The sequence below is a fragment of the Xenopus laevis genome, chromosome 5L (genome assembly GCF_017654675.1).
Source record: "Xenopus laevis strain J_2021 chromosome 5L, Xenopus_laevis_v10.1, whole genome shotgun sequence".
Taxonomy (NCBI): Eukaryota; Metazoa; Chordata; class Amphibia; order Anura; family Pipidae; genus Xenopus; species Xenopus laevis.
Window position 1 is genome coordinate 24,185,574 of NC_054379.1, and position 27,361 is coordinate 24,212,934.

At 45.1% G+C, this 27,361-nt stretch overlaps 2 protein-coding genes across 8 annotated transcripts in view; one reads left to right on the top strand and one right to left on the bottom strand.

Moving 5' to 3' along the window:
- The window catches only part of capn11.L (calpain 11, (mu/I) large subunit a L homeolog), a 33,821-nt gene extending 24,487 nt beyond the window's left edge, over window positions 1-9,334 (top strand). For both annotated transcript variants that reach the window (NM_001089681.1, XM_018261752.2), the window contains 5 exon segments: window positions 5,586-5,654; window positions 7,061-7,139; window positions 7,220-7,336; window positions 8,548-8,603; window positions 8,746-9,334. In NM_001089681.1, the coding sequence (NP_001083150.1) occupies window positions 5,586-5,654; window positions 7,061-7,139; window positions 7,220-7,336; window positions 8,548-8,603; window positions 8,746-8,772 (348 nt within the window). In that variant the 3' untranslated portion in view covers window positions 8,773-9,334.
- Window positions 9,335-18,215: 8,881 nt separating this feature from the next.
- tmem63b.L (transmembrane protein 63B L homeolog) overlaps window positions 18,216-27,361 on the bottom strand; it is a 31,538-nt gene continuing 22,392 nt past the window's right edge. For all 6 annotated transcript variants that reach the window (XM_018262757.2, XM_018262756.2, XM_018262758.2 and 3 more), the window contains 11 exons: window positions 27,095-27,232; window positions 26,313-26,466; window positions 25,668-25,774; window positions 23,699-23,785; window positions 23,534-23,599; window positions 23,109-23,271; window positions 21,387-21,492; window positions 21,045-21,212; window positions 20,607-20,722; window positions 20,049-20,129; window positions 18,216-19,955 (listed from right to left, as the gene is read on the bottom strand). In XM_018262757.2, the coding sequence (XP_018118246.1) occupies window positions 19,779-19,955; window positions 20,049-20,129; window positions 20,607-20,722; window positions 21,045-21,212; window positions 21,387-21,492; window positions 23,109-23,271; window positions 23,534-23,599; window positions 23,699-23,785; window positions 25,668-25,774; window positions 26,313-26,466; window positions 27,095-27,232 (1,363 nt within the window). In that variant the 3' untranslated portion in view covers window positions 18,216-19,778. The remainder of the gene's footprint in view (window positions 19,956-20,048; window positions 20,130-20,606; window positions 20,723-21,044; window positions 21,213-21,386; window positions 21,493-23,108; window positions 23,272-23,533; window positions 23,600-23,698; window positions 23,786-25,667; window positions 25,775-26,312; window positions 26,467-27,094; window positions 27,233-27,361) is intronic.

Below are 27,361 nucleotides of genomic sequence, written 5' to 3' on the forward strand. Positions count from 1 at the left end.
AAGGTAGGGCTATCTGGAGAAAAACTGAGAGCCTGTAATTCTCCTACTCGCTTTGCAGATGTGATGGCCACTAGAAAGACTGTCTTGACTGTCAATAGCCATAGCGAGAGAGAATCCATATCGTCAAACGGAGACGAAGATAACATACTGAGAACCCTAGGAAGATCCCAGGACGGACATGTTGGTCTTCTGGCTGGCAAAATTCTGATTGCTGCTTTAAAAAATCGTGACACCAGAGGATGCTGTGACCATCTTACTCCTGAGATCGCTGAGATAGCAGAGACTTGAGTTCTGAGTGTACTGACAGATAAACCCTTCTCTATTCCTGATTGTAGAAAATCCAAGAGTTCAGTAACCGAGATTGGCAGAACTTGAGATCTATCTATACTGTTGACAAAGGTATCCCAGATCCTAGAGTATCTTGAGTTAGTAGAAAACTTTCTGGATCTTAGTAATGTTTGAACTACTCTGTGTGAAAGCCCCTGAGATTCTAAGTTCTGCCGCTCAATCGCCATGCCGTGAGCGCCAGGGGCCCTGGATCTGTATGCACAAATGGACCCTGTACTAGAAGATCCCTCGAGAGAGGAAGCTTCCAAGGTTGATCTGTCGAGAGCTGAGCTAGATCCGTGAACCACGGCCTCCGTGGCCAGGCTGGAGCAATGCAAACTACCTCTGCCCGGTCCTGTTTGATTTTCTGAATCACTGTCTGAATCAGAGGTAGAGGAGGAAAGATGTAGCATAAAGGATGCGTCCACCTCTGAGACAGGGCATCTACAGCTAGCGCCCTCGGATCCGGTTCCCTCGAAAAGAAGCGCGGACACTTGGAGTTGCTGGATGAGGCCATGAGGTCTATGACTGGTTGACCCCAAATCCGGACCAGAGTTCTGAAGACTTCTTGTTTCAAACTCCAATTGTGTCTCCCTACCGCATACCTGCTGAGAAAGTCTGCAGCTTTGTTTAATCTTCCTGGAAGATATACTGCCGTAAAGTCTAGAAGTGTTGACTCTGCCCACTGGAAGATCGGTTCCACCTCCGAGAAGAGAAAAGGACTCCCTGTTCCTCCCTGCCTTCTGATGTAAGCCACTGCTGTGGTGTTGTCGCATTTTATCCTTAGTCTTTTGCCTCTGAGCTGATCTTGAAAGGACAGACAGGCCTGCAGGATGGCCCTTAGTTCTAAGACGTTTGATGGCTCTTCTGAGCACTGCTCTGGCCATAAACCTTGAGCCACCTGGGAGCCCAGTTGAGCTCCCCACCCTGTTCCGGAGGCGTCTGTGGAAATCGTTATCCAGGCCGCTGGAAATAGTTCTGAACCTTGAGAGAGATGACTGGGAACCAACCACCAATTCAGGTCTGTGAATACTGAAGGGGATAACTCTATCGGTTGATCCTTGTCCCAACCATTCCACTGGTGGATAAAAGAAAGCTGAAGCTGTCTCATTCTCCAGTGAGCCCATGGGACTAAGCCTATGGAAGATGACATCATGCCCAGGATCCTTAGGCATAGCCTTGCCGAGATCCTGGAGCACCCGAGAATGGATCTGATTTCCTCTCTTAGTGCAATTTGTCTTCTCCTGGACAGAGAAATTATTCCTCTCCTGGAATCTAGGAGCGCTCCTAGGTATTGAAGCATCTGAGCTCGATCTAGCTGACTCTTTTGTAAATTTAGGGTCCAACCATGGGACTTCAGGAAATCCATCAACTGGTCTCTGTGCTTGACTGCCAGGGATCGAGAAGCGGCTAATATCAGAAGGTCGTCCAGGGAGTGGAACACTCGGATACCTTGTCTGCGCAGCTGAGCTACTAGAGTAACCATGACCTTCGAGAATACCCTTGGCGCCGTGGAAAGGCCGAAGGGCAGACATCGGAATTGAAAGTGTTCCTTGGCCACCATGAATCTCAGGAACCTTCGATCTGATCTGCAAATTGGCACGTGGTGATAAGCGTCCCTGATGTCCAGAGAACACATCCAATCGCCTGGTGAAATTGCTGCTCTGACTGAATCTATGGTTTCCATTCTGAACCGTTGAACCCTCAGAGCCTGATTGACCCTGTTCAGATCCAGGATTGGACGCCAGGCTCCTGACTGTTTTTGCACTATGAAGAAAACTGAATAGTTCCCTTGGCCCCATTCTTTTCTTGGAACCTGCGAGATGACCCTTTGAGTCATCAAGGTTGAAAGGCATATCTGAAGGGCTTCTCTCTTCATCAGGTCTGATGGAAGAGGTGAAGGTCGAAAAGATGGAGAAGGAAGATACTTGAATTCTAGCCTGTATCCTTCTCGAATTATGCTCAGAATCCAATTGTCTTCTATAGATCTTTCCCAGGCGGTCAGGAACAGCATCAGTCTTGCCCCTACTGTCTGCCCCTGGGGAGCACCACCTTCAGAATTGTCTTCTGGGATTGCTAGATGCCCTGCCTCTGGCCACCTTAAAGACTCCTGATTGTCCCCCTCTCCAACTGCCGGATCTCGGATTCTCGTTTCTGGAACGAAAACTTCGCTGGTCGCGTGGAGGGGATCTAGATCTAAATGAGCCTCTGCCCCTGGCTGACTGTTTATAAGGATATTTCCTTTTTTTCTTCTGTGGAAGTAATTGACTCTTGCCTCCTGATGCCTTAGAGATAAGATCTTCCATCTTCTTTCTGAAAAGTGTATGACCCTGAAAGGGCAAGGAGCACAGGGCAAATTTGGAGGCTGTGTCGGCCTCCCAGGATCTGAGCCATAAGGCTCTCCTTGCAGAGACAGAAAGGGCCACAGATCTAGAGGCCAGGTGTATCTGATCGACCAAGGCATTCATCAGAAAAGACGAACCCAATTTGAGCTCCTTCAAGCCGTCAATGATATCTGTTCTATCGCGGCCCTCTCTTAGAGCTGACTCTATGTTAGATAGCCAGATCTCCATAGCTTTAACTACTGACAGACTTGCCAAGGCTGGCTTAAGGGCTTCTCCTGCCACTAAAAAGGCCCTCTTCAGGTCAGTCTCAAGACGTCTATCCATAGAGTCCTTCAATGTAGCCTGAACCTCAATAGGCAAAACAGTATGCTTTGTTAAATTCAGAACTGGAGCATTAACCTTAGGGATAGTAGATATGTCCTTAAAATCTTCCTCCTTAAATGGATAAAGTTTACCGAACCGTGCGTGAGCATAATTTCGCTTGGATACCGTCTCCCATTCGGATTTAACCAAGTCGAGTACTTCCTGATGTAGAGGGAAGACCTGAGCTGTGACCTTGGATCTGGGAAGGAAGGTGGAAGAAGTAGCCTGTTCCTCCTGCTGCAGAGCTAGGGAGGTTCTTACTGTCTTTATCAAGGGCTGCACCAAGGCAAAATCAAAGGCTGACTGGAGAGACTCCTCCTCCTCTAGTTCGGACCCTGAATCCAGCACCGAACTTGCCCAGCAGTCTCCTTCCTCCTCCTGGGGAATGGAGAGTCTAGAAGGCCCTCCCATATCCCTGGATGCTGCCTGCACTTCCTTGGCTACTGTTTCCTTTATCCAGGAAAGGATGTCAGTGTTGGTTCCAGCTGACTGCCCGGCTACCGTATTCAGACATGATAGGCATAGCTTCTTATCAGGAAGGGGAGCCTCTGAGCATCCTAGGCATTGAGTCTGTGTAGCTTGAACACTGTCTTCGCTGGGAATAGACTGTTCTTTCGATCTCTCTCTGGATCTGGAAGGCCTCATTGCACTGCCAGAAAAAGGAAAGAAAAATTATATTGTGGAAGTCTTAGGAAAATGCTAGCAAGCATCCTTAGATAGACTTATAAAAAACCCTCTTTTTTTTTTTTTTTTTTTTTTTTTTTTACCTGAACCAGGGGTGAAGACTTTCTGGGGATGGCGGCTAGAACAAACCAGGAACTGGGCAACCTACCAAAAAAAAAAAAAGCAAAAGAAAACCCCCATGTGGGTATGAGCAGGTTAATTGTACCCAGTCCTCTGAAAATTGTTCCTCTACCTACCAGGAAAACAAGGTAATCCAACAGGAGCAGCGTCTTGTGAGAAGCATTGAAGAAAAGGCCGCACACTGCAGCTTGCTCCTTAAAAGGCCTGGAGAGTACACGCCCTCCAATGGCTTTCAATAATATGCAGGTGCATCAAAAGCCCGTCAGAAAGAAGAAAGGGGAGACCGGAACTACAGGACGCTGAGGAGAACTACGCCCCCTGCCACTCCCACTAGCTCCGCCCGCGCACGAGCGGTTGGGCAGACGGAGTGAGGAGCCGGCACCGGAAGCTCCCCGCTACTGTCTTCCCCGAGGAACAGGTTCCTAATCCGGAACCGGAAGTTCCGCCTCTCCACTTTCCTGCTGGCAGGGCTGCCGCAAAACGCGCACCTACTCCAAAGCCTACGGAACCTGCCACCATCCCCCCTGCTGACTAAAAATAGTAATGGGTGAGGGAACCCGAGCCGCCGGATTCCACGTGAACCGGATACGGCTAGGCAGCAGGGAGACCCACGCGAAAACCTAGACATCCCCAAGGACTAGTGCGTGCGGAGAGAAAAGGCAGCATATGAGCTGAAAAAACTCAGTCTCTGGGACGCTACACAGCAGCCCCTGCTACACCCCTGGGAAAAATAAAACTACAAGCTCCTGGCAAGGAGCTAGGAGAGAGAAATGAGAACCCAAAAAAAGACGCCGGGGAATGTGAGGGGTAAGTATTTATTGATTAATTAATGGGTGGGTTCTACAATTAGGAGAGGGAGGGACCTATTCCCATAACGTGTTGACATGGAGAGGACAGGGGAAATATGTCTGCCCCATTCTTAACTTCAAGGGGCAATTAAAACCACCATGATAGAACATGATGCAGGTATATCTCTGGAATAAGAGAAAAGAAAAACAGAAAACCAAAATAGTGCAGTATGTTTGGGTATTTGGACGGCACCCAGTGTTTAAAAATCTCTTTATAAGGTGTGCTTCCCCTTTAAATCTTCCACTGCTGTTGAAAGCATGCACAAGAAAGATCCCTTTATATCCAAGTAGTTGTATCCACCATGTGGCTAAAATGCCTACTTACAAGCCTTAATTAAGGTATATTGCCTGTAGTATTCGCAATATACCTTAACACAAAAAAAAACAAAACATTTTAGTCTTTTAAAGAAAGGGATCTTTCATGTGCATGCTTTCAACAGCAGTGGAAGATTTAAAGGGGAAGCACACCTTATAAAGAGATTTTTAAACACCGGGTGCCGTCCAAATATCCAAACATACTGCACTATTTTGGTTTTCTGTTTTTCTTTTCTCTGTTGCCATAGGTGCTGATCTATTTACAAATTTTGGAGATTTTTTTGGATACAGCTGAGAGACTGTGTGAAGATCGGCAGGAGAAAATTAAAAGACTAAAATGTTTTTAGCTTGTCATTTTTTGTTTTTATATCTCTGGAATATCCTTCCGTGGAAGTGGGATTTTGTGGGGCTGGAAGTTTCTAGTAATTCTGGAGATTTACAGTATAAGGGCTGCTATTGGTTAAAATAGGAAATAATTCACCGACATCACCCAATCTCACACACTTCTCCACCTGTTAGTCTTACCAGGCCTTGTGGTGTCTCTTCCTAGTGACTCAATTAACTTTAACCCCACCCCTCACAGAAAGATGGCAGCGGCAAGCTGGGAGTTCTGGAGTTTCAGATCCTGTGGAACAAAATTCGGAATTGGCTCGTAAGTTGGAGAGGGTTTTCTCATGACTGGCCTTAGATCCTTGGAATTAAGCTTCAGATCAATGGTATAAATAGTTATAAGAAAACTGCCTGCACCTGTGATCCATACACTCACAGTGCAGGGGGTCATGGCACAGTAAGAGAATCTGGAGGCCAGGCCAGGGATATTCAGGTTGCACCACTGTCCCCAACATTTCATGTTTGTTGTTAATTGTTAATTATAGTAATACAAGGGGCTGTATGAAGTATGGGAAGTGGCTTTTCTCCAATGTATGGACCAGTTTTCACTGGGCACTGGGAACCCAGAAGGTAAAGAATTAAGGGTCCAGGTGGTTGGGCATTTGTATGAATGAGATGTATTCTTTCCGCCACATGGGCAGTAGGGATGACAAATCTGGAGAATTGGGCTCAGGTCCTTGGCAAATGGTGGCTCCGTACCACAATATCTCACCACACTCTTCCCCCAAGGCTATTACAAAAATGATACAAGGCATTAGGAGACGGAGGTATGATCACTGGGGTTTGTTTATATATATTATATCTTTTATATATCTGGAATGGTCTATTTCCTATGACGGACGAATGGCTAGTGTCAGAGGGTCGATATTTGTTACCCCGCCCTCTATGACGCCATAACGCTATAGGGCCCAAGGCAGGATGGACTATAAGGGCTTATGGTCAACTGTGGACAATGGTCACTCATATAACTTATACTAGGCCATACAAATAAATGATCTCCACTCTGTTACTTAGATTCCAGAGTGTCAGCATGTCTCTTATGCCCTTTTGCAGAAGTGTTGCTCAATAGTTGGCTTTAACACAATGGCTATGTTTAGCCAACAGATGTTTACGAGGCTGTGGACAGTTGGAACCAGAAAACTCTTATGTTGCAAAACTGCACATTTTACAGGAATGTATAAATGTATATGTCAGTAAGTCTCCTCGCCAGACCATGTATGGTATTTCCATGTACCCCTTGTCACAATTACTGTAAATGCCTTCTGAAAGCTATATAACGCCTGGACCAAGAGGTGGGTCTTTGGTGAGTCCTTGGGTGACATTGTGTGTGTTACTCCCAACAGCTTACCCAGACAAAACTGTTATGTCAGAATAAATTGCCTGACTATTACTAAAGGTTTTCCTTTACTGAGTTTTGTCTTACATGAGGTCAAAATGGTACTACAAAAAATACCATCAGGTTCCATGCTGCTGTTTCATTGCTCTGTCCTCAATACCAGTGTTCAGCTGGGGGCACATTAATATAATGCCAGGCAGTAATGGTAAGTGGTATTGGCACATCTGTGTATAACTCAGGTTCAATACCAGTTATGGATCCATTCTCTTGCCTTGGCCCGTTACCTGTATTCATGGACCCCATGGGAATAAACTGCCACTCCATCTTTACAGACTGTTTTCCGACAACACGACCTGGATAAGTCCGGCACCATCAGCGCCTATGAGCTGCGCATAGCCCTGGAGAGTACAGGTGAGATAACCCAAGCTAAATGGTCATTTGAACTGCTGGGCTCATTGGTCCTCCGATAACAAATGTCTTTCTCTCTGCAGGGTACAAATTGAATAACAAGCTTATTCAGGTCCTGGTCGCTCGCTATGCGGATTCCGACATGGGCATCGATTTTGATAACTTTGTGTGCTGTCTAGTGAAGCTGGAGGCCATGTTCAGTGAGTATCCCCTGTACCGTGTATACTAAGTACAACTCTCTCCAAATCCCACACACAAGGCCCTTATGTACAGCCCTTTTGCACTTATTTTATGTATCATCTATTAAAGGGGTGGTTCACTTTAAGTTAAATTTCAGCATGTTCTAGAATGGCTAATCCTAAACAGCTTTCCAATTGACTTCATTTTTTTCAATTATTTGCCTTTCTCCATCAAAAAAAACAAATGCGCCGTAAGGTTACAAATGTATTATTATTGCTACTTTTTATCACTCATTTTTCTCTTCAGGTCCTTTCCTATCCATATTCCAGTCTCTTTTTCAAATCAATGAGTGGTTGCTGTGGCAATTTGGACCCTAGCAACCAGATTGCAGAAATTGCAAACTGAAGAGCTGCTGAAAAAAAGCTAAATAGCTCAACAAACGCACAAAAAAAGAAAAAAATCCAAGTCAATAGCAAATTGTCTCAAATTATCACACTCTATATCATACAAAAAGTTAATTAAAAGGTGAACAACCCCTTTAACTGCTGCCTAGCTTCTCACTCCCAGCATCATCCAACAGAATGCTTCAGCACAACTTCTCCCATCCCTTCCCATCAATCCCTGGATCAGGTTTGGCACTATTTCGCTTCCCAGACACCCTGTTTTAGATCAACATGGATTCCTCCTCCCGCCAGTGATCCTTCTCCCCTCTTCTGCCTAAGTGGGCGCAACAGATCCACACAGTTCCTCTAATGGATCAACACAGCTTCTTCCCAGCTCCTTTCTAATGCATCGGTACACCCCCTGTAGTACAGTTCCACAGCACCCCCCTCCTCTGTAATGATTTAGTACAGCTTCCCTTCATTAATGGATTAGTCCTCCATCACTTTTGTATTGGGAACAAGGAGCATCAGTTCCCAAGCAGCACCAGTTCTCAATCAACACTACCTTATATTTATTCTGAGTCACTTCCTTCCCACAATATCCCACCACTCATTGGAGTGAATCAGCATCCTGTATCATGGATTAGGCCACACTATACATATAGAAGACTGAGGTTATGGGACCGCAAGAATTCCATCTACCTATTTCCTTTTTACATGTTATATGGGCCTACTCTGCTCCAGATTACCTGCTCTGTTCTAACCCCTGTACTGTCCCAACCCATGGCAACACTTACTCTGTCTCTCCATCCTGCTTTCTGCTAACACTGTGCTTGTACCCCCCACAGGGTTTTTCAAGGCATTGGACCAAGGCGATGGCACAGCAGAGATGAATCTGGGAGAGGTGAGTGTGACTGGCATAATGTGGGGCACTGCATCCATAATGGGTGGACTTGTGGGCCAGATGTAATGCTGCTTAAAGAAGCAGATGGGCCTAGGGTTATGATGCAGATGCAAAGTCCTGACTGTTTCTGTTTCTCTTGCAGTGGCTGACGATGACCATGTGCGGATAATTGTTTTTTTTGCCTGGATCCCGCATTGGACTTTCCCCCTTTGCCCTGTGCCCATGATCTCTCACTATTCTGTCTCCTAAAGGGCTTGGATCACTAGGACTCACCTCTCACTTGCTGACTACCAAAGTATGTCCAGGTTACACATTTCATAGAGGCCTCTGTGTGGGACATAGACTCAACCTTCTAGAATTAGAACCGGCCAATCAGACTGCTGCATACAGACATGCTGAGAGCTGCTCTTATAATGTAGGCAATGCCAAGTGGGCAGCATTTTAGCATACTTTTAAGTACTGTATTCTGGCCCAAATGCCACAGGGTGCTCCATGCCTTCTGCTATCAGACCAGTATTGTAGCATTTTTTTATTATACATAAATATAGCAGGCCCTCCCTCTTATGCTGGAGGTATCTAACCCTTTCAGGGGCCAGTGGACCTGAATTAACTTCAGCGTAGGGTTATTAAGCGTGTGGTTTGTTTGTGTGAAGAAGGCTCGTTTACCCATGAGACATACTGGGGGCTGAATAGTGCCAGACTGCATGTGGAATAAAGAATGGAAACTGTGACGGTGTGGGCCTATGTGTCTCTTCTCTAATCTATGTCTTGCTGTAGTTCGTGGGTGCACCCCCTTCCTCATAACATTACTCTATTTGTCTAGTCTATGCAACATGGATTCCTGGGTGCACCCCCTCCCCATGCATCATTACTCTATTACTTTAGTCTACGCAACATGGATTCTTGGGTTCACCCTCTTTCTCCGTAAGGACACCCAATCCCCTTGCATAATCTATGAAAATCACAGAGGCTAGATGGTACCATTTGCAAGGCACTGATAATTACTGCCTGGCTACAGTCTGTTTATCATTAGGTACCTGGCACACCAACTAGACTGCCATGAAAAATTGTGGACCCTTCAGTGATCACATGTAAGGGCCCCTTAGGAATCCCACCCTATGGACCCTTCATAAAAAGGTGTCTCGAGCCACCCGGCACATTACAATTTGTAAAGGGGAACTCCGGCTTCCAAACCAAAATTTGGTAAAAAGGGCCCACATAACACAGAAACCTCTAATAAACCCATCACAGTTTCCTGTTTCTTCAAAAAGTATGAATAAATGCCATTTTCTATGCTGAAATCCAACTGTTTAAAGGAAAACTATACCCCCAAAATGAAAACTTAAGCAACAGATAGTTCATATCATATTAAGTGGCATATTAAAGAATCTTACCAAACTGGAATATATATTTAAGTAAATCTTGCCCTTTTACATCTCTTGCCTTGAGCCACCATTTTGTGATGGTCTCTGTGCTGCCTCAGAGATCACCTGACCAGAAATACTACAACTCTAACTGTAACAGGAAGAAGTGTGGAAGCAAAAGACACAACTCTGTCTGTTAATTGGCTCATGTGACCTAACATGTATGGTTTGTTGGTATGTTTGTGAGTACAGTAAATCCTACGATCCCAGGGGGCGGCCCTTATTTTTTAAAATGGCAATTTTCTATTTATGATTACCTAATGGCACATACTACTAGAAAAGTATATTATTATGAAAATGGTTTATTTACATGAAGCAGGATTTTACATATGAGCTGTTTTATGCAATATCTTTTTATAGAGACCTCCATTGTTTGGGGGTATAGTTTTCCTTTAACAGTTCTTCTCTTTCTGCATTATTTTAAATCCTGGCAGGGAAGGCGGGACTAAACACTGATACAAATTGTAACAACTTCTCCACAGCTTACAGACAGCATGCAGGAACTACATAACCCACAATGCATTGCTCTGTGATGTTCCATTCCTTATTGGAATTGTGTGCAGGGAATTGTGGGGTTTGGAGGATGCAGACTAGGGAGAGATGGCTGCTGATACAAATTAACAGTAGTCAGCCAGCACAGCAAAGTAGTCAGACAAATGAGCAGGGGGCTAGGCTTAGGGAACTGTTCCAACCTTTAAAAATCATGAAAAGTCTGCTTATTTTTGATGTATTTTGTACAGTTGTTTGAAATTATGATTACTTTTCAAAAATCTTAAATTATGTTTGTGTGGAGTTCCCCTTTAATCTAAACAAGAAATGCTTACAGGCTAGAGTTGACCTCAAATCCCAATCTTTGTACCAGACTTCCTTGGATATTGTGAAGAAAAAACCATTTCCTTGAAAGGAATCTGAGATTTCATTTCTTCTCATGTTTTGCTTCCAAAAAAAGAACGAAAGGGAAATAACACTTAAGCTTTTTTGGTACCCAAACGCTCAGGCAAGTTACAGGTGGAGTTCAGTCTCACATACCTCCAATCTTTTTATGAGAAAATCATATTTCAAGATGGAAGCGATGACGGCAGCAGTGTTGATTCTTGAATTATACGACTTTATTGCCACTCTCAACTTTCAAGATGCTTATCTCCATATACCCTTAGAATTCTGAGAATTTCTATCAGAGATAGTCTCAAAACAAATAATTATCAATTTACAGCAATAACCTTTGATGTATCCTCATCTCTCTGGATCTTCACCAGTGTTCGAGTAGTGGTGGCTTACTTGAGGACTCAAGCAGTCCGATTTGACCGTTTGACCGTAGGATAAAAGCGTCTTCCTGCAACTTTTTACTTTGCACGTTTCCTGGCTTATGTAGTCAACTACAACAGTCTGTGGAAGTGATTTTAGACTCAAGGTCTAAAAGGTTTAGCCCAAGGTCTCACTATTTCCTCCTTCCATTCTGAAGAGAATCTTAATCTCCCTCCGTAAGTGAAAATCTTTGATCAGGGAAGTCATGTCTGCTTTAGGGCACATATGGGCCAAATCACATGAGGGTCTTGGACAGTACAGAGAGCACTGCGGACAACTGATGACGATGCCCCAGCATGTGAAACATGTGAGTTGTGTCCCATATACACAAACAGTGAGGCACTTGTCATCTAACTTTGGAGCCAACATTGAAAATAATGAGTTGCACAGAATATCATCTGCAGACAGTCCACATCAAGGCTCAAACAACCTCAGGGCAGATTTCTAAGATGCAAGGAAAATGGAGTCTCAGTTAGCCTGAGATGGGCTACAGGCTGCAATAGGGACCGAGCCTGGGTCATCTTACTCTTTTATTTGCAAAGCACCTGTATGTTCTGCAGCTCTGTACAATTACAAGGAGACACAGTACATAAAATTATGAGCAGAAAGGTCTCCTGCTGCCTTGGCCAGGTATGGGCAGAGACACTATATAACCCCACATAAAGAGATCATCAGCAGAAACCCTGTCTCTATATGAATAATAGCAATACAGAATTCCTTGAAAAAACTGTGCAAGAGCTCAGGCCCCTATTACGTTTACCCACAAGCAGATGTCTGAGCTCTGAATCCAGTCTCCTCCAAGTACTTACTCAGATGCACTTACCCTTCCTGACCATGGGAAAGTGAGCAGTCCAGAAGCAGGAAGTACAGAAAAGAAAAAAAAAGGTGTAAAATCCTTTTCTAGTAGGACCGAACTGTCCAGGTTTATGTCCAGGTTCACCTCTGGAGGCAGGACAGAAGAATTGGTCTCTTGGCCCCTCCCTCTAGTTATATAGGCTGGCTCCACCTCAGTTCCCCAGTTCTGTTGTAAAGCTCGATGAGGTGATCAGGAAGTAGGAAGGAAGGTCAAGAGACAACAGTATGGAACATAAGATAGAGGACAGCTTTTGGACGTCCCCATACGTCTGCACTGACAGGAGGGCCGACGTATGTCAGTGCAGACGTATGGGGGACGTCCAAAAGCTGTCCTTTAAATTGGGTGGGTAGGCTGACCCTTACAGTATTTTGTCAGTGCAGACGTATGGGGACGTCCAAAAGCTGTCCTTTAAATTGGGTGGGTAGGCTGACCCTTACAGTATTTTGTTCGGCAACTATGCAACTACCGCTTGTCAAACTTTGCGGCCAAAAACTGCAGAAGAAGAAGCAAAAGCATTTAACCGGTAAAACTTGATGAAAGTGTTAGGTGAAGACCATGTGGCTGCCTTGCAAATTTGTTCTGGCGTAGCCAAGTTCTGAAGTGCCCAGGAAGCACTTTGGGTCCTTGTTAGATGAGCTGTGACTCCGAAGGGCTGAAAATGTATGCTTGATTAATTGTCTCTACAAGCCATCTTGCAATAGTTGGTTTGGACACAGCAAGACCTTTATGTGAGGGAGCATAGGAGACTAGTAGTCCATCAGAACGTCTGAAGGGTGCTGTTCTTTTCTTGTAAATCTTGATTGCTCTGACAACATCAAGGGTGTGTAGCTGCTTTTCCTTGTCGTTAGTTGGATCTGGGCAAAAGGAAGACAGTATTATGATTTCTTGGTTGATGTGGAATTTTGTGACTACTTTCGGTAAAAAAACGGGCATTGTTCGTAGAACCACTTTGTCCTTGTGGATTACTGTATATACTCGAGTATAAGCCGACCGAGTATAAGCCGAGGTACCTAATTTTACCTACAAAAACTTGTAACACTTATTGACTCGAGTATAAGCCTAGGGGTGAGAAATGTATTCACAGGGTGAACAGCGCAAAGCAGGGTGCCGGGACGCACATGGGAAGAGAGTGCGGCCTCACACCTTGTTAATGGACACACAAGTTATAGTGACTATAGAATGAATGGAGGGGACAATGATGATAATGTGACAGTGTTGGTTGGGCTGCTCTGCAGGATTATACTTTTATATGTAAAACTACAGGTCAAGTAGTGGCAAATAGTAAGGAGCCCATTCACTTGCCAGCCACTGGCACAGCATAAATGCAGGCACACGAGCTTGCCCAGTCAGCTTGCAATCCTGCTACTTGTGTAGCCCATTATTAGAGGGATGCTCTATCCCAGCATATAACCCCACTGACTGAGCTCCACCCTCCCAGTTCAAACAGGGCTAAACCTATACAGGTTATATTGACACCTGACACATACCGGTACCTCCCAGCAGTCTTTCCGCTTTTCCCAGGACAATTCTGATTGTTCTTAACACAGCCGGCAGTAGACCCGGGTCCCTGTTTAAAAGTCCCGCAGCTCCGTTAACGCGTAGCGCATAGACTCCAGCCAGACAGCTATTCCTGATGTCACAAGTCTCATCTCCCGTGGCCGTCACGTCACTCCACACGCAGTGATGTTCTACGTAGACGATACTATTGAAGGGAGTGATGATGGACTTTGTGGAAGGTACCGGTATGTGTCTCCCATAACGATGTTGTACAGCAACAATTTTCAATTCCTCAGGATCCTCAGCAACCTCGACTCCAAAAAAAGGTATTCACCCAGTGCCCCTGCAGCGCTGCACAGCCAATGACTCGAGTATAAGCAGAGGTAGAAATTTTTAAGCACATTTTGGGTGCTGAAAAACTCAGCTTATACTCGAGTATATACGGTATTAGCCACGGTTCTTTATGTGAGAGTGCCGCTATCTCAGACACGCTTTTTGCTGAAGTAATGGCAATGAGGAATGTGACTTTCCAAGACAACAATTTAAAGTCACAGGAGTGAAGTGGTTCAAAAGGTGCTTTTTGTAGTACTGACAGTACCAACGTTAGGTCCCAAGACGGTATTGGATTCCGGAAGGAGGGTCTGATTTGTATTGTGCCTTGTATAAACTGTTGAATATTAGGATGTTCTGCCCATCTGTAATGGAATAGCACTGAGAGGGCAGAAATTTGAGCCTTGAGGGTACTAGGTGCCAGACCTTTTTGGAACCCAGTAGAAAGGAATTCGGTGACAACTTGCACTGTGCTATGTTGCCATGTGAGTTGTCTGGAGGTGCACCACTGTAGGAATGTTCGCCAGACTTTGTGGTAAGCCCTAGATGTGGATGGTTTCCTTGCCTGTAGCAGAATGTCTATGATTGCTGATGAAAACCCTTTCTGGGCCCACGATTGGGTCTCAAATGCCAGGCCGTAAAAGGAAGCATGGCCAGGTTGGGGTGTCGAGCTGGGCCCTGGAGTTGCAAATCTCGTCGCTGTGGTAGTCTCCACGGTCTGGAGATGGACATGCTTACAAGATCTGTGTACCAAAGTCTGTTGGGCCAATCTGGAGCAATGAGTATGGTCACTCTTTCTTGTTTGATTTTGGCAATGATCCTGGGAAGTATTGATAGTGGAGGGAACGCATACACTGTCTTGAAGTTCCAAGGAATTACTAGGGCGTCTATTAATGCCACTTTTGGATCTCTGGTTCTGGAGCAGTAACATGGAACTTTGAAATTGTGTTGGACGCTCTCAGGTCTATGTCTGGTGTTCCCCATCTGGCATTAATCTGGGCAAACACCTCTGGGTGAAGACCCCATTCTCCCTGGTCTATTGCCTGCAGGCTGAGGAAGTCTGCCTCCCAGACTCCTGGGATATAGACCGCCAAGATTGCTGGAACATGTAATTCTGCCCATGTCAGAATCTTTGACACCTCCTGCATGGCCATTATGCTGCGAGTGCCTCCTTGCTTGTCCACATAAGCCACTGCTGTGGTGTTGTCTGACTGCTTGCTTGAAGAATGTTGGACCAGCCTTGAAGGGCTAACACTATGGCTCAAAGTTCTAATACATTGATTGGTAAGCGAGACTCCTGTTGAGTCCACTGCCCCTGTAGAGTGTGAGTGCCATAAACCTCTCCCCACCGAACAAGCTGGCATCTGTTGTCACGATCTCCCAAGTTCATGGAGCCCAACTTCTGGCTAAAGTAAGGTGCGCCTGAATCGTCCTCCACGAGAGACTGAGTTTGGTTTGAGAAGATATTGGAATGATCTGCTGAAGATCCTGATGATCTCTGTTCCATGCTTGGAGAAAACTGCGTTGTAATGGTCTCAAGTGAGATCTGGCATAGGGGATCGCTTCTATTGCCGCCACCATGAACCCTAGCAACTGGAGACAGTCTGCTACTGTTACTCTGTTTTTTTCTAGGAACAGTCTCGTGTTGGAGATGATGGTGTCTATCTTTTCCCCTGTTAGTTGTACTATCTGTTTTTTGGAATCGAATAGCAGCCCTAGAAATCGTATTCTCTGATTGGGTAGAAGGGAACTTTTGCAGTGATTTATCAGCCACCCATGTTGTGTTAGTACTTTTAGGGTTATCTCCGTATCCGCGGTTGCTTGTTGTGTGAGGTAGCCTTGAGAAGGAGGTCGTCTAGATATGGTAACACATGGATTCCCATGGTTCTCAAGGGGCCTGCTATTGGTGCTAAAATTTTTGTGAACACTCTCGGAGCAGTGCAAAGTCCGAAGGGGTGGGCTACAAATTGAAAGTGCTGGTCCTATACTGCGAACCAGAGAAAGGGCTGTGAATTTGGATGTATTGGGACATGGAGATAAGCATCCTGTAGGTCGATTGAGGTCATAAAGCAGTTCCATGAAGGCTATTGCTGACCTGATTGACTCCATCTTGAATGATTGGTTTTGAATGAACCTGTTTAGTTGTTTTAAGTTGAGAACAGGTCTGAATGTGCCCTCTTTTTTTGTGACCAAAAATAAATTTAGTAAAAACCTTTGTACTTGTATTGCTCTGGTACGGGTACAATGACTCCTGTTTGGAATAGGGAGGTTACTGCTTGTTGTAAGGCCTGTTGTTTGTGTGGTGGAACCACTGATGGTACAAACCGCCTTGGTGGGGGTGATGTGAAATTTATTTTGTAGCCGTTTTGAATGATTTGTAATACCCAACTGTCGGTGACCGTGGTTTTCCAACAAGCGAGGAACTTGGTAAGTCGACCTCCTACTGTGGGACTTGAGATGTGGTAGGGGTAGTCATGCTGAGTTAGGTTTTGAGGTGACAGGCTTCCTCTGTCTGTCTGCTGCCACTGTGGTCTATTGCGTCTTGCCCCCTGGTCTGTACTGGGGGTACGAAAATTTGGTGTACGAAAGGAACGGTTGTTACGGTTAGTCGTGTTCCATGTTCGTTTGGTAGAAAACCTATTTGGTTGGTCAGTGCGCCCTTTTTTCCCTGGTGGAAGGAAGGTGCTCTTCCCTCCTGTAATAATATGTTTGAGATCCGGCCCAAACATTTATCTCAGTCATATTAATTAATTCTTAGATGCTGTATCCCCTGACCAATGGCGTAGCCAGAGAGCTCTTCTGGCTACTACTGCGCTTGCTGTTGATTTGGCTCTGAGGCGAATATTTTCCAAGGCTGAATCGGCTATGGAGAGAGCCGTATTTAATCTGCTGATATCTGCTGCCAAGTCTTGAGCAGATGTAGCGGGTTGGTTATTAATTTCTTGCGCCCAGTGTTTTGCCGTTCTGGCCAATCCTGCTACTGCCATCGATGGTCTTAAAATTGCAGTGGAGTGGCTGCATGCTCGTTTAAGAGATGACTCTATTTTTTTTTATCAATGGGGTCTTTGAAAGACACCTCTTCCGAGGTGTTTCAATGTAGTTTGTCTAGAGAGTCTAGCAATTGGCGAGTCCACCTTGGGTGGTTTGTCCCATAGTTTACGCTGTTCTTCAGGGATTGGATAAGTGTCATAAAACCGATTATTTAAGATAAATCGCCGCTCTGGTTGTAGCCACTCTGTGTCGACAGTTTGTGTAATGGAAGTAAACATAGGGAAGACCCGTGTGCGTTTCTGTTGAACCCCCAAAACCTTGTCGGCCTTAGAGACAGTAATGGCCTCATCTTTTATATCTAATGTGTCCATCATATCCTTCAGTAATTTCTTAGAAATATCTGGTTTAGCAAAAGTGGTTTGTTCTGCATCTGAGTCACTTTCGTCTGAATCCGTTTCAATTGTAACGTGAGGTGATGAATCAAGGAGTGAAAACAGTTCCATGTGGGATGATGGACCTGCCTCAGCATCTGATAAATCAGTAGGGGACTCACAAGCTTTTCTCTTGGTAGCTTGGGGCTGAGTAGAGGTCTGAAATGCGTTTTTTACCCACTCTAAAAATTCTAAATCTAAACATTATTTTATAGCAGTTTTGTCCGTAAGAGGATACGCACTCAAGACTAATGGCAGAACCGCATGCCTAGTTTGAGAGTGGTCTATCAGGAAGCTGAGGTAGCATAGCATACCTATGTTGGGAGACAGTGCCGCATGTCTCCTGTATCTGTTGTAGGATATTTTCTTTAAAAATAATAATAAAAAACAAAACAAAATTGAATGTATGGATTTATATCCTAAACCTCAGAGGCAGTACAAAGAACTGGGGAACTGAGATGGAGCCAGCCTATATAACTAGAGGGAGGGGCTAAGAGACCAATTCTTCTGTTCTGCCTCCAGAGGTGAGCCTGGACATAACCCATACGTCTGCACTGACAGGAGGGCCGACTAGAGAAATCAGTGCTCGGTACCTCGGTAAGTACTGGAGAGAGATTAGATTCACTTACCTAGATCGAGGTTCCTGCCTGACCACAGGCAGCCCAAGAACAAGAAGTACAGAGAAGATGACCAGGGTAGGGAATAATATTTGGCAACACCATGACTGTAGTACAAGAGAGAGATCTGTGTTTTAGGCAGCAGAAGGAAAGACCAAAGGTTTTTAGTAAGGTTCCTCTTTATGCACAGTCTGCTTCAGCAATGGGTGACACATTTCTGCAAACAAATATTCTACAGGAACAGCAGTGGATAAAGCTACCATTTAATCCTCAGAGGGAGAGGACAATTCTTGGGGTATCTCTGGCTGCCAATAAGAGGCCTAAAGTAAAATCCCACCCACACCCCAGCAGATCAGATCAGAGCCGGAGGGGGCGTGGTGGGTGCTGGGTACAGATGGCAAGGAAGCAGAGACTTTCTGTTTTACAAGCAGTCCTAGTGCTTGATCTGTTCCTGGGTAAAAGCCAGCACAGTCCATAATGGGCATGTTCCAAAGCAGGACAAAAAGCGAACAAGGAAACACAATTGATTGAGAACCACAAGTAACACACTGACAGCTTATTTATAAACACCACAAACGGACTAAGGTAGTGCCAGCCTCCCTAATGTGCCTTACCCCGACACACACACACATATATATACCCACACTGGCAGTGCCAGCCTCTCACATACCTTACTCTCGACACACACATACCCACACTGGTAGTGCCATCCTCCTTCATGTGCCTTACCCCCGACACACGAACACAAACATATATAAACACACCAGTATTGCCAACCTCCCTCACATGCTCTACCCCTGACACATCCGCGTCTTACCCCCACACACATATGCACACAGGCAGCACCAATCCCCTCCCTACCAAAATCCCAATATCCTTTTCCTCCCATTCTTTGGACAGACACACACACACAGGCAGTGAAAGTCTTCTTCCAATCTCAGTGACACCCTTTATATATAACAGATTGTTTCAGATCTTGAGATTAAAGTAGGGTTGGTGCCAATCTCACTCAAACCATATCTAATGCAAGGTTCCTGCACCCCCGTCTCCCTGAAGTGTAGTGTTGGCAAAAACTGGCAAATTACCAGATGCTACATTACTGTCCCAGCCTTCCCAGGTGCAGTGACGGCTCCACTGCCACACAGTAAATGTGCAACACCCACCAACACTCACACATAGTGCACTTCCAGCGTTCCACTCAAGCATGAATAGTGTACTCCCTCTCATATACCAGTTGCACCACTCTTGCACACATGGGAGTAGTATCCTTCTCATAGTGTTGCATTTTGACCCCACACACAAACACACAGTGTGGTGGCAAATGCCCATTTCACATTGGTAGATGTGTAGTTTCAGTCTTGTTCTTGCACGTGTACACAGCAAATTTGCTCACACTGAGCTGACTCTGCCTTCAGATAAAAGGATCAGACACAGCAGTTATAGGTAGAGAGTGGGCAGTGGGGGTGTAGGGAGTCTCCTAACACACAACATGGAGACTGCAGGCAGCAGGAGGGACACACCCAGTCTGTATACTGTACAAAGAGCAGCAGCTGTGTGAGATCCAGTCGTCCTGCACACACAGGCTGTGGAACAGGAGCCTTATTGCCACAGAGCACTCCCGGAAATCCAGCAGGCAGCGCCCTCAAGTTCATGACAATGTAGCCAGTGTGTCTTGTGTAAGTGAAATGCCAGTCTTGTTCTACCCCTTCTGCCTCCGCTTTGGGTCACTGGTGGATCTCGTTCTCAATGAGACTGTCCTCACAGGACTGAAACTCTGCATCCTGAATATTGTCTGCGTTTATCATCTCCTCGTCCTGGGACCTTGGCTCCTCTGTATCCTCGCTGTCTGCAGTTGGCTCACTGTCAGCTGATGAGTCTTGCAGGACCTGGGCAATGTACTTCTGGGGAGGGGGAGGCAGAGTTAGCGCCTATATTATATACATACATATATATTTATATACACAAACAACATAATGTGGGAAGGGGAGACTCACCGTAGACTTCTGAGATGAAGCATTGGATGCTGGTCGGCCATTCTGTGTGCCATCTGCAGCACTCACCTCAGTGCTGTCAATCTACAGGAGGGGGAAGGAGAGAAGATCTGTTAGAGGTCAGCGTTGGAGAAAATATTGTATTTTCGCCTATGACATATGCTGCCCTCCAGCCAAGCACAGTGGCAGTAAAGTAAATCAGAAGTGGTGCATGACCACCACTGTTCTCTGCCAAAGAGCAGAAGCATTCAAAGTGCCCCTGTGCCAGCTCGGCAGTACCATTCAGGCACCCAAGCTATAAGATTTAAAAAACAACCATAAAAGACCGCTCTAGCTCCCCATAGTTCCTTCATTGCGTTTCGAGATTATCTCCCTTAATCATAGGCTATGCTTATGCCTATGATTGAGGGAGATAATCCCAAAACGCGTTAGGTGTTTGACCAGCAGCCTGCTACAATAAAGCCTTTTCCAGAAGTGCCGTCCAATATTCCAAGTTTATTACTATAAGATTTAAACACTCCACAAAGCAGGCAGTAACTTATGGCTGCCACACAGTCCTACCCTGTAGTTGTGAGCACTCAAGTATTTGAAGTGTCCAAAGCAGACGTGGCACAAGCAGATCGCAATGGTAATAACCAGAACCACAAACGTGAACATGGATGTTGGAGCCATGAACCCTGAAAGAGAAGAGGGGAAACATTCAGAGTCAATAGAATCAAAATACCTTACCGACTGTCCTTGTGTCCTTACCCTCTTAACCAGGGGAGAACAGGGGCATGGCAGTACCCCTGATCAATTGGGGCTATTCCATTGGAGCCCCATTTTACTTGCTGGCAGGGTTCACCTAGGGGACTCACTGACTGGTTGGAGAATAACTGGGGGAAGGATCTCTCTACCTTAGTTGATTAGGGCCCTTTTATTACTAAAGGCTGCCTAGCACTCTTACACAAAGTCACCCTTGGACTTCCAAACCTGACTCCCAAGGTCACACGTCCTCACCGGTTCTCATGGTTGAGAAGAAGAGCAGCCAGAAGAGGCAGAGGATAGGTGCTGCCACCACCTGGCTCACAGCCCCAGAGTGTATTTTCTTGTCCAGCTTGGCAGGCAGGTAGGCATAATACAGGTTGTACCGGTCTGCTAGATGCTTCAACAGCATGTACATGAGCCCTGCATATGACAAACAAAGCAATGATCACATGGTCATTAGCCATTCATATCTGCTAGCCAAGGTTAAATTCCACCTACATAGTCATTTTGTCCCAGGTCCAACCTACTAAGTAACCAATGGAATAAAGCTATGGGTTAGATCACAGTAGATGATATAGAGAAGTGGTTACTCACCAAAGGGAACAATAATGGGGCAAGTGATGCTGTAGGTCATGACTACGGTGAAGATGCACATCATCCAGGCATAGGCAGCACCAAACTGAAACTCATAGGCCTGGTGCTGGGGTGGAGGATCAGAGAGAGGGGGTGTAAGTCAAACAGAAACCTTGCTCATTTCTCTCTTACTCTTCCTGCATACCAGGCATGGTCAGTCTAACTACAATTCCAAGAATCCCATTGAATCCCATGGCTGGTAAAGAAAGATGCCGGGAGCTGAGCAGCAAGTCTTGGCACAGGAAAGAAGTACAATTTATCAAAGCTGTATTTTCCATGGTTTCCCAGTCTCTTCTGGTTCTAGCACATAAGCTCTTGCTTGTTACAGGATACATTCTGATCTAGCCCTGGGGCCAAGTTAGAAAGTGGCTGCTCTGTGACTAATTCAGTACGCGGATCCCAGTAAGGATTGGGGGGGAGGGGGAGAGACATTTCGCAGCTTCAGCTGGCAACACTGTTTTCCCCATATCCCAGGCCAGTATGGGATTGGCCAAGCAGTTAAAAGAGAACTGAACCCTAAAAACAAAGGCTATAAATGCCATATTTTATATAATTAAAAGTGATGCACCGAATCCACTATTTTGGATTCGGCAGAATACCGAACTGAATCCTAATTTGCATATTCGAATTAGGGATGGGAAGTGGAAACATTTTTACTTCCTTGTTTTGTGATAAAAGTCACGTGATTGCCCGCCCCTCCCCTAATTTGCATATGCAAATTAGGATCCGGATTCGGTTCGGCTGGGCAGAAGGATTCAGCCGAATCTGAATGCTTCTGAAAAAAGCAGAATCTTGGCCGAATCCCGGATTCGGTGCATCCCTAATAATTAACTTATTGCACCAGCCTAAGGTTTTAGCTTTTCAAAAGCAGCAATGATCCAGGACTTCAAACTTGTCACAGGGGGTCACCATCTTGGAAAGTGTCTGTGACACTCACATGCTCAGGGGGCTCTGAGCAGCTGTTGAGAAGCTAAGCTTAGGGGTCGTCGCAAATTATCTAGCAGAAAATGAGGTTGGTCTATAATATAAGCTGATGCTACAGGGCTGATTATTAAATTCTGATGCTAATTGCACTGGTTGCTGTGCTGCCATGTAGTAATTATCTGTATTAATTACTAATCAGCCTTATATTGTGACATTTCTATTCTATGTGTACTGTATATTGTGAGTGGGTGCCTAAGATCAGTAAGTGACAGCAGAACAGAGCATGTGCAGTGAATCAGCTGAAAAGAAGATGGGGAGCTACTGGGGCATCGTTGGAGACACAGATCTTTACTGTTAAAGGGCTGTGGTTGCCTTGGGCTGGTACAGAAGTACAAAACATAATGTACAACATTTCTACCTAATTCTTTAGTTAAGCTTTACTTCTCCTTTAAAGCAGCCCCTATAAGGACAGTAGCACATGCAGGCTGTTTTGCCACACGTGTATTTACAACTTGGCGGGTAGGCAGGCAGAAAAGCACCCAAATGTATCTCTTCTTTGCTAATATGGGAACTGCCTAGTCTGTGCTGGTGCGCTGGTGCACTGGTGCCAGATGAGTCTATGAAGAGGCAAATAAAAGAGTCTGCCCACCAATCTGTAAATAGCCAGAATTTGTGCCTGTGTGCCACTTCCCCACGAGAGCCCACGTATCCTCACTCACTGTAAGGTCACAAGTAATCTCCAATCCGGATCTCTCTTACCCTCTTGACATTCTTGCGCTCAGCAGCAGATCTCGCCAAACACAGGCGGATCATGTACATGAGCAGACCGGGAATTCGCAGCAGATCCATGGCATTTCCGATGAACGCAGAGGCAATCACATAGTTAACAAAGAAGGCACCATTATCTGGAAGGAACACACACCTGGGGACAGAAGGGACAGCAGTATAATAGGAGGGCTGCAATTTAAATCCCCGCCCCTAAATCCTATCCCCCAAACTGAAAATATGAGATCAATGGGCTGCTCATTGAACCTCTACACTGTTCCAAATTGCCCGGAGTAGCTGATGTGTGATCCATTCCCCAGAGTGCTTTTTATGTATTTTCTGGCACCTGTATTCTGCCCCTTTATCTCTTTAGTGGAAAGGCAGAATTTAGATTATGCATTATACTGCACTTCACTTACTCAAATCTAATGGCCGCCTCCAGTAAGAACTTCTTATCAAACAGCCAGCGAAAAAACAGGTCCAAGCTGGGGGAGAAATAGGGAGAGAATAAGCACAGATACCAGGGAAGTAGAATACAAATAGAATGTCCATTCCACACAGCTCATCCTGGCACAGGGACTCACCTGCTCAGCCCCAGGGAAGGCAGCAATAGGACCATGAAGATGAGGAAGGTGTAGCACTTGTGCATGGTCGTCCTGTTCTCTCCTGACCTGTAACCATAGAAACAGTGAGTATTGGAATTGTCCCAGCCTGGGGTATTGCCAGGGGGTGCCCATCTAACAACAAAAGACAATTACTGAAGGGCACACCAAAATATATTCAAATCTCTATAGTTGCAAGAGTAAAGGTAACCATAGAGCCAAAAATGTACAATATACAGCAAGTCACTCTAGAAACAATATCATTAATGCAGACATGTAAAGTAAGCAAAAATAGTTCAATAAGTATGATGGACACACGTCAAATTCAACATTAATATCTACCGTATATAAAATCTGCCTTACTGCTAGTTGATGCAGAGGAAGGCAGAAAAACTCCATCTGAAGCCTGTCAAATTTGCCTCTCTCTGTAATCGGACCCGTGCCTGTCTGACCATTCTGATTGATCCTCTGGTTTTCACCCTTGCCTGTACCGACCTCTGCCTGTCTGACCACGCTTTTGCCTACCCCTTGAACCGTGACCTTCTGCCCAAAGACTTTGCTAAACGATCGTGCTGGTCCAGAACCCTCGCTTGGCTCCTCTCTTTATAAGAACTGGCAGCATCCAATTAACCGAGGGCTCCTCCCAAGGTGAAAGGTGGCTGTTAAAGGCAGAAACAAGAGCCAAGACCAGGGAGCCTAGCATTGGTTCTGGATGCCGATTCGTGACAGGTTTGTTACATTGAGAGCTGTGAAAGTGTGAAATTCTCTCCCTAAATCAGTTGTACAGGCTGATACATTAGATAGCTTTAAGAAGGGGTTGGATGGTGTTTAGCAAGTAAGGGAATACAGGGTTATGGGAAATAGCTCATAGTACAAGTTGATCCAGGCATTAGTGCGATTGCCATCTTGGTGTCAGGAAAGATTTTTCCCCCCCTCTGTGGCAAATTGCAGAGGCTTCAGATGCCTTTTTTGCCTTCCTCTGGATCAACTGACAGTTAGTCAGGTTATATGAAAAGTTAAAAGGTTGAACATGATGGACGTTCGTCTTTTTTCTAACTTACTATGTTACCGTGGTTTCTCTGGGAGGATCTACCAGTGAATTAAGCACCAGAGAGTTTATTATATGGTCCATATATATATATATATATATATATATATATATATATATATATATATATATATATATATATAGTGTTCATGGCCCCCCATAACGGTCTCTTCTTAAGTGTAACCAATCCCACTTGGCCAGCCCTTTCTCCATAATGGAGTGCTTCCATTCCCTTTATTAGCTTAGTAGCTCTTCTTTGGACTCTATTTCAAAAATGTCCTGTTTGTGTACTGGAGGCCAAAACTGCGTGGCATATTCTAGATGGGGCATTACCAGTGCTCTGTTAAAATGGAAGAATGACCCACTCCTCCTGAGAATCTATGCCCCTTTTAAAGCAAAACCTTGTTCAAAATCTTGTTTGCCCTTGCAGCTGCTGAATGGCATTGCTTGCTACAGCAAAGTTTATTTTCTACAAATTATTCTCCATTATGGATTTGCTTAGTGCAGTCCCATTAAGGGTACAAGTTGCTGCAATTTAAAATCCCAGGTGCAAAATTTTACACAGTAAATCTGCCACTTAGCCATACAGAGTGACAGTTTGCCCAGATCCTGCTGCAAGATTCCACATCCTGGATGGAATCAATGGGCTGTATTGTTTTGTACCATCCCAAGCACTGATACGTTTCTCACAACAGCCTAAGTCATTAATGAACAAGTTAAATAAAAGTGGACCCAATACAGAACCCTGTGGGATGAAGATACATTGGAGTGTGGTAGAATACCCCAACATTTTACAAGGGGGTGCCAATCGAGTTCCCATCTAACAATCCAGATCTAAGCGACAGGCTCTCCCCAAGACCCCAGTGCAGGATACAAAATAGAACCAGTGGAAAGATTTGTTACCTGGTCCAATGAGCTTCAAAAAATGCAGAGTAATAGACGATGGTGGGGAGCAGTGCAGAGAATGCCCAGAGTAACAGGGTGGGAAAGAACTGGGTGATGATGGGATTCTGTACATAGAGAAAAGAGCAGAACCAGTTCAGAATAGACAGGGATGGCAACATTCGGGCTACAGCAGTACATGGGAGGTTCTTTAAAGGAACAGTAACACCAAAAAATGTAAGTGTTTTAAAGTAATGAAAATATCATGTAGTGTTGTCCTGCACTGGTAAAACTGATGTGTTTACTTCAGAAACACTACTATAGTTCATATAAACAAGCTGATGTGGAGCAATGGCGGAAATTGAAAAATGGCTATATGGCACAGGATAACTAATGGATAACAGATAACATCATTAGACAGACAGAGCTTATTTGCTATCTGCTGTGTAACCTGCCTTTTCTCCTTTGAAAATGGCTGCCCCCATTGCTATACAGCAGCTCATTTATATAAACAATAGTAGTGTTTCTGAAGCAAACACAGCAGTTTTACCAGTGCAGGGCAACACTGCATTATATTTTCATTACTTTAAAACACTTTTATTTTTTGACGTTACTGTTCCTTTAAGCCAGGGGTTAGGTTAAAGGCCAGGATGCCCTGTCACTCACATTGAGGTATTCCACAGGTTTAGTGACATTGAACTTGTCCATAGTAGTGATGATGATGGCTGGAGTGGTAAGAAAAAATAGCAGGAGGAAGAGAATGACATTGATAACCAAACAGCGAATCCACCAGGCAAAGCCACGGATAGAGAGGTGCTCCCTGTAGGTAAGAAAGGGTTAATATGTAACTACACAAGCATTGCCCGAATCCCTGCCTCACTATTGCTCTGTTAGGCAATACCTGCCACTCTCATCATCTGCCTCTCACCCAAAACTAATGATCTAGATGGTATAGGGCTGCAGGGGGTATAATCATTGCGTTGCAGCACTGGAGTACTACTTTCAGTTCCAGTCAGGACACTACCTGCAAGCAGTGTGTATTTGCTACACATGTCTGAGAGGGTTTCCTCCAGGTACTTCCATATCCTCCATTAACTGACTGTAGTGTGTGAATGTGATAGGGACCTCAAACTGTAAGCTCCAAAATGTGTTGGGGGTATATGAAGAATCGGTAATAATAGTAGCCCCATTTCCTATCTGCTGTGCAAACAACTCTCTGGATTCTCTCAATTACCCAAAATGCCCTGTTCCCCATTCAGCAGTCTCTCTTCATCATCCAAAGGCCCCAATTCCCAGCCACCTAAACCTACTGCCCACTTATATAACCCCTATACACCTGCTCATTGGCCTATCAACATCATTCATAAATATTACCCTGAGCCTGAACTCTTGCCTCCTGTTCAGCAGGCTCTTTCAACCCCAACCCACAGCCCTGAGGCCCTTCTCACCAGTAGATGTTCTGTGGATCTGGTGCATAGCTCACAGTCCAATCTCGCACATGTAAGGACTCACTGCAGGATGAGTGTTTGGGTTCCCCTCGGCAATTGCAGCCATGACACTTACATGCATTAAAGTCCTTAAGGATCCTGAGAGGAAAGAGCCAGCCAAAGTTTATCCTAGCAAAGGACTAAGGGTCCTACAAACACAGTCACCTACACCAGTGCCGGTACAGAAGGGAGATGAATAAGGTGAAAGGAAGGAAAAGGGGGTAAAGG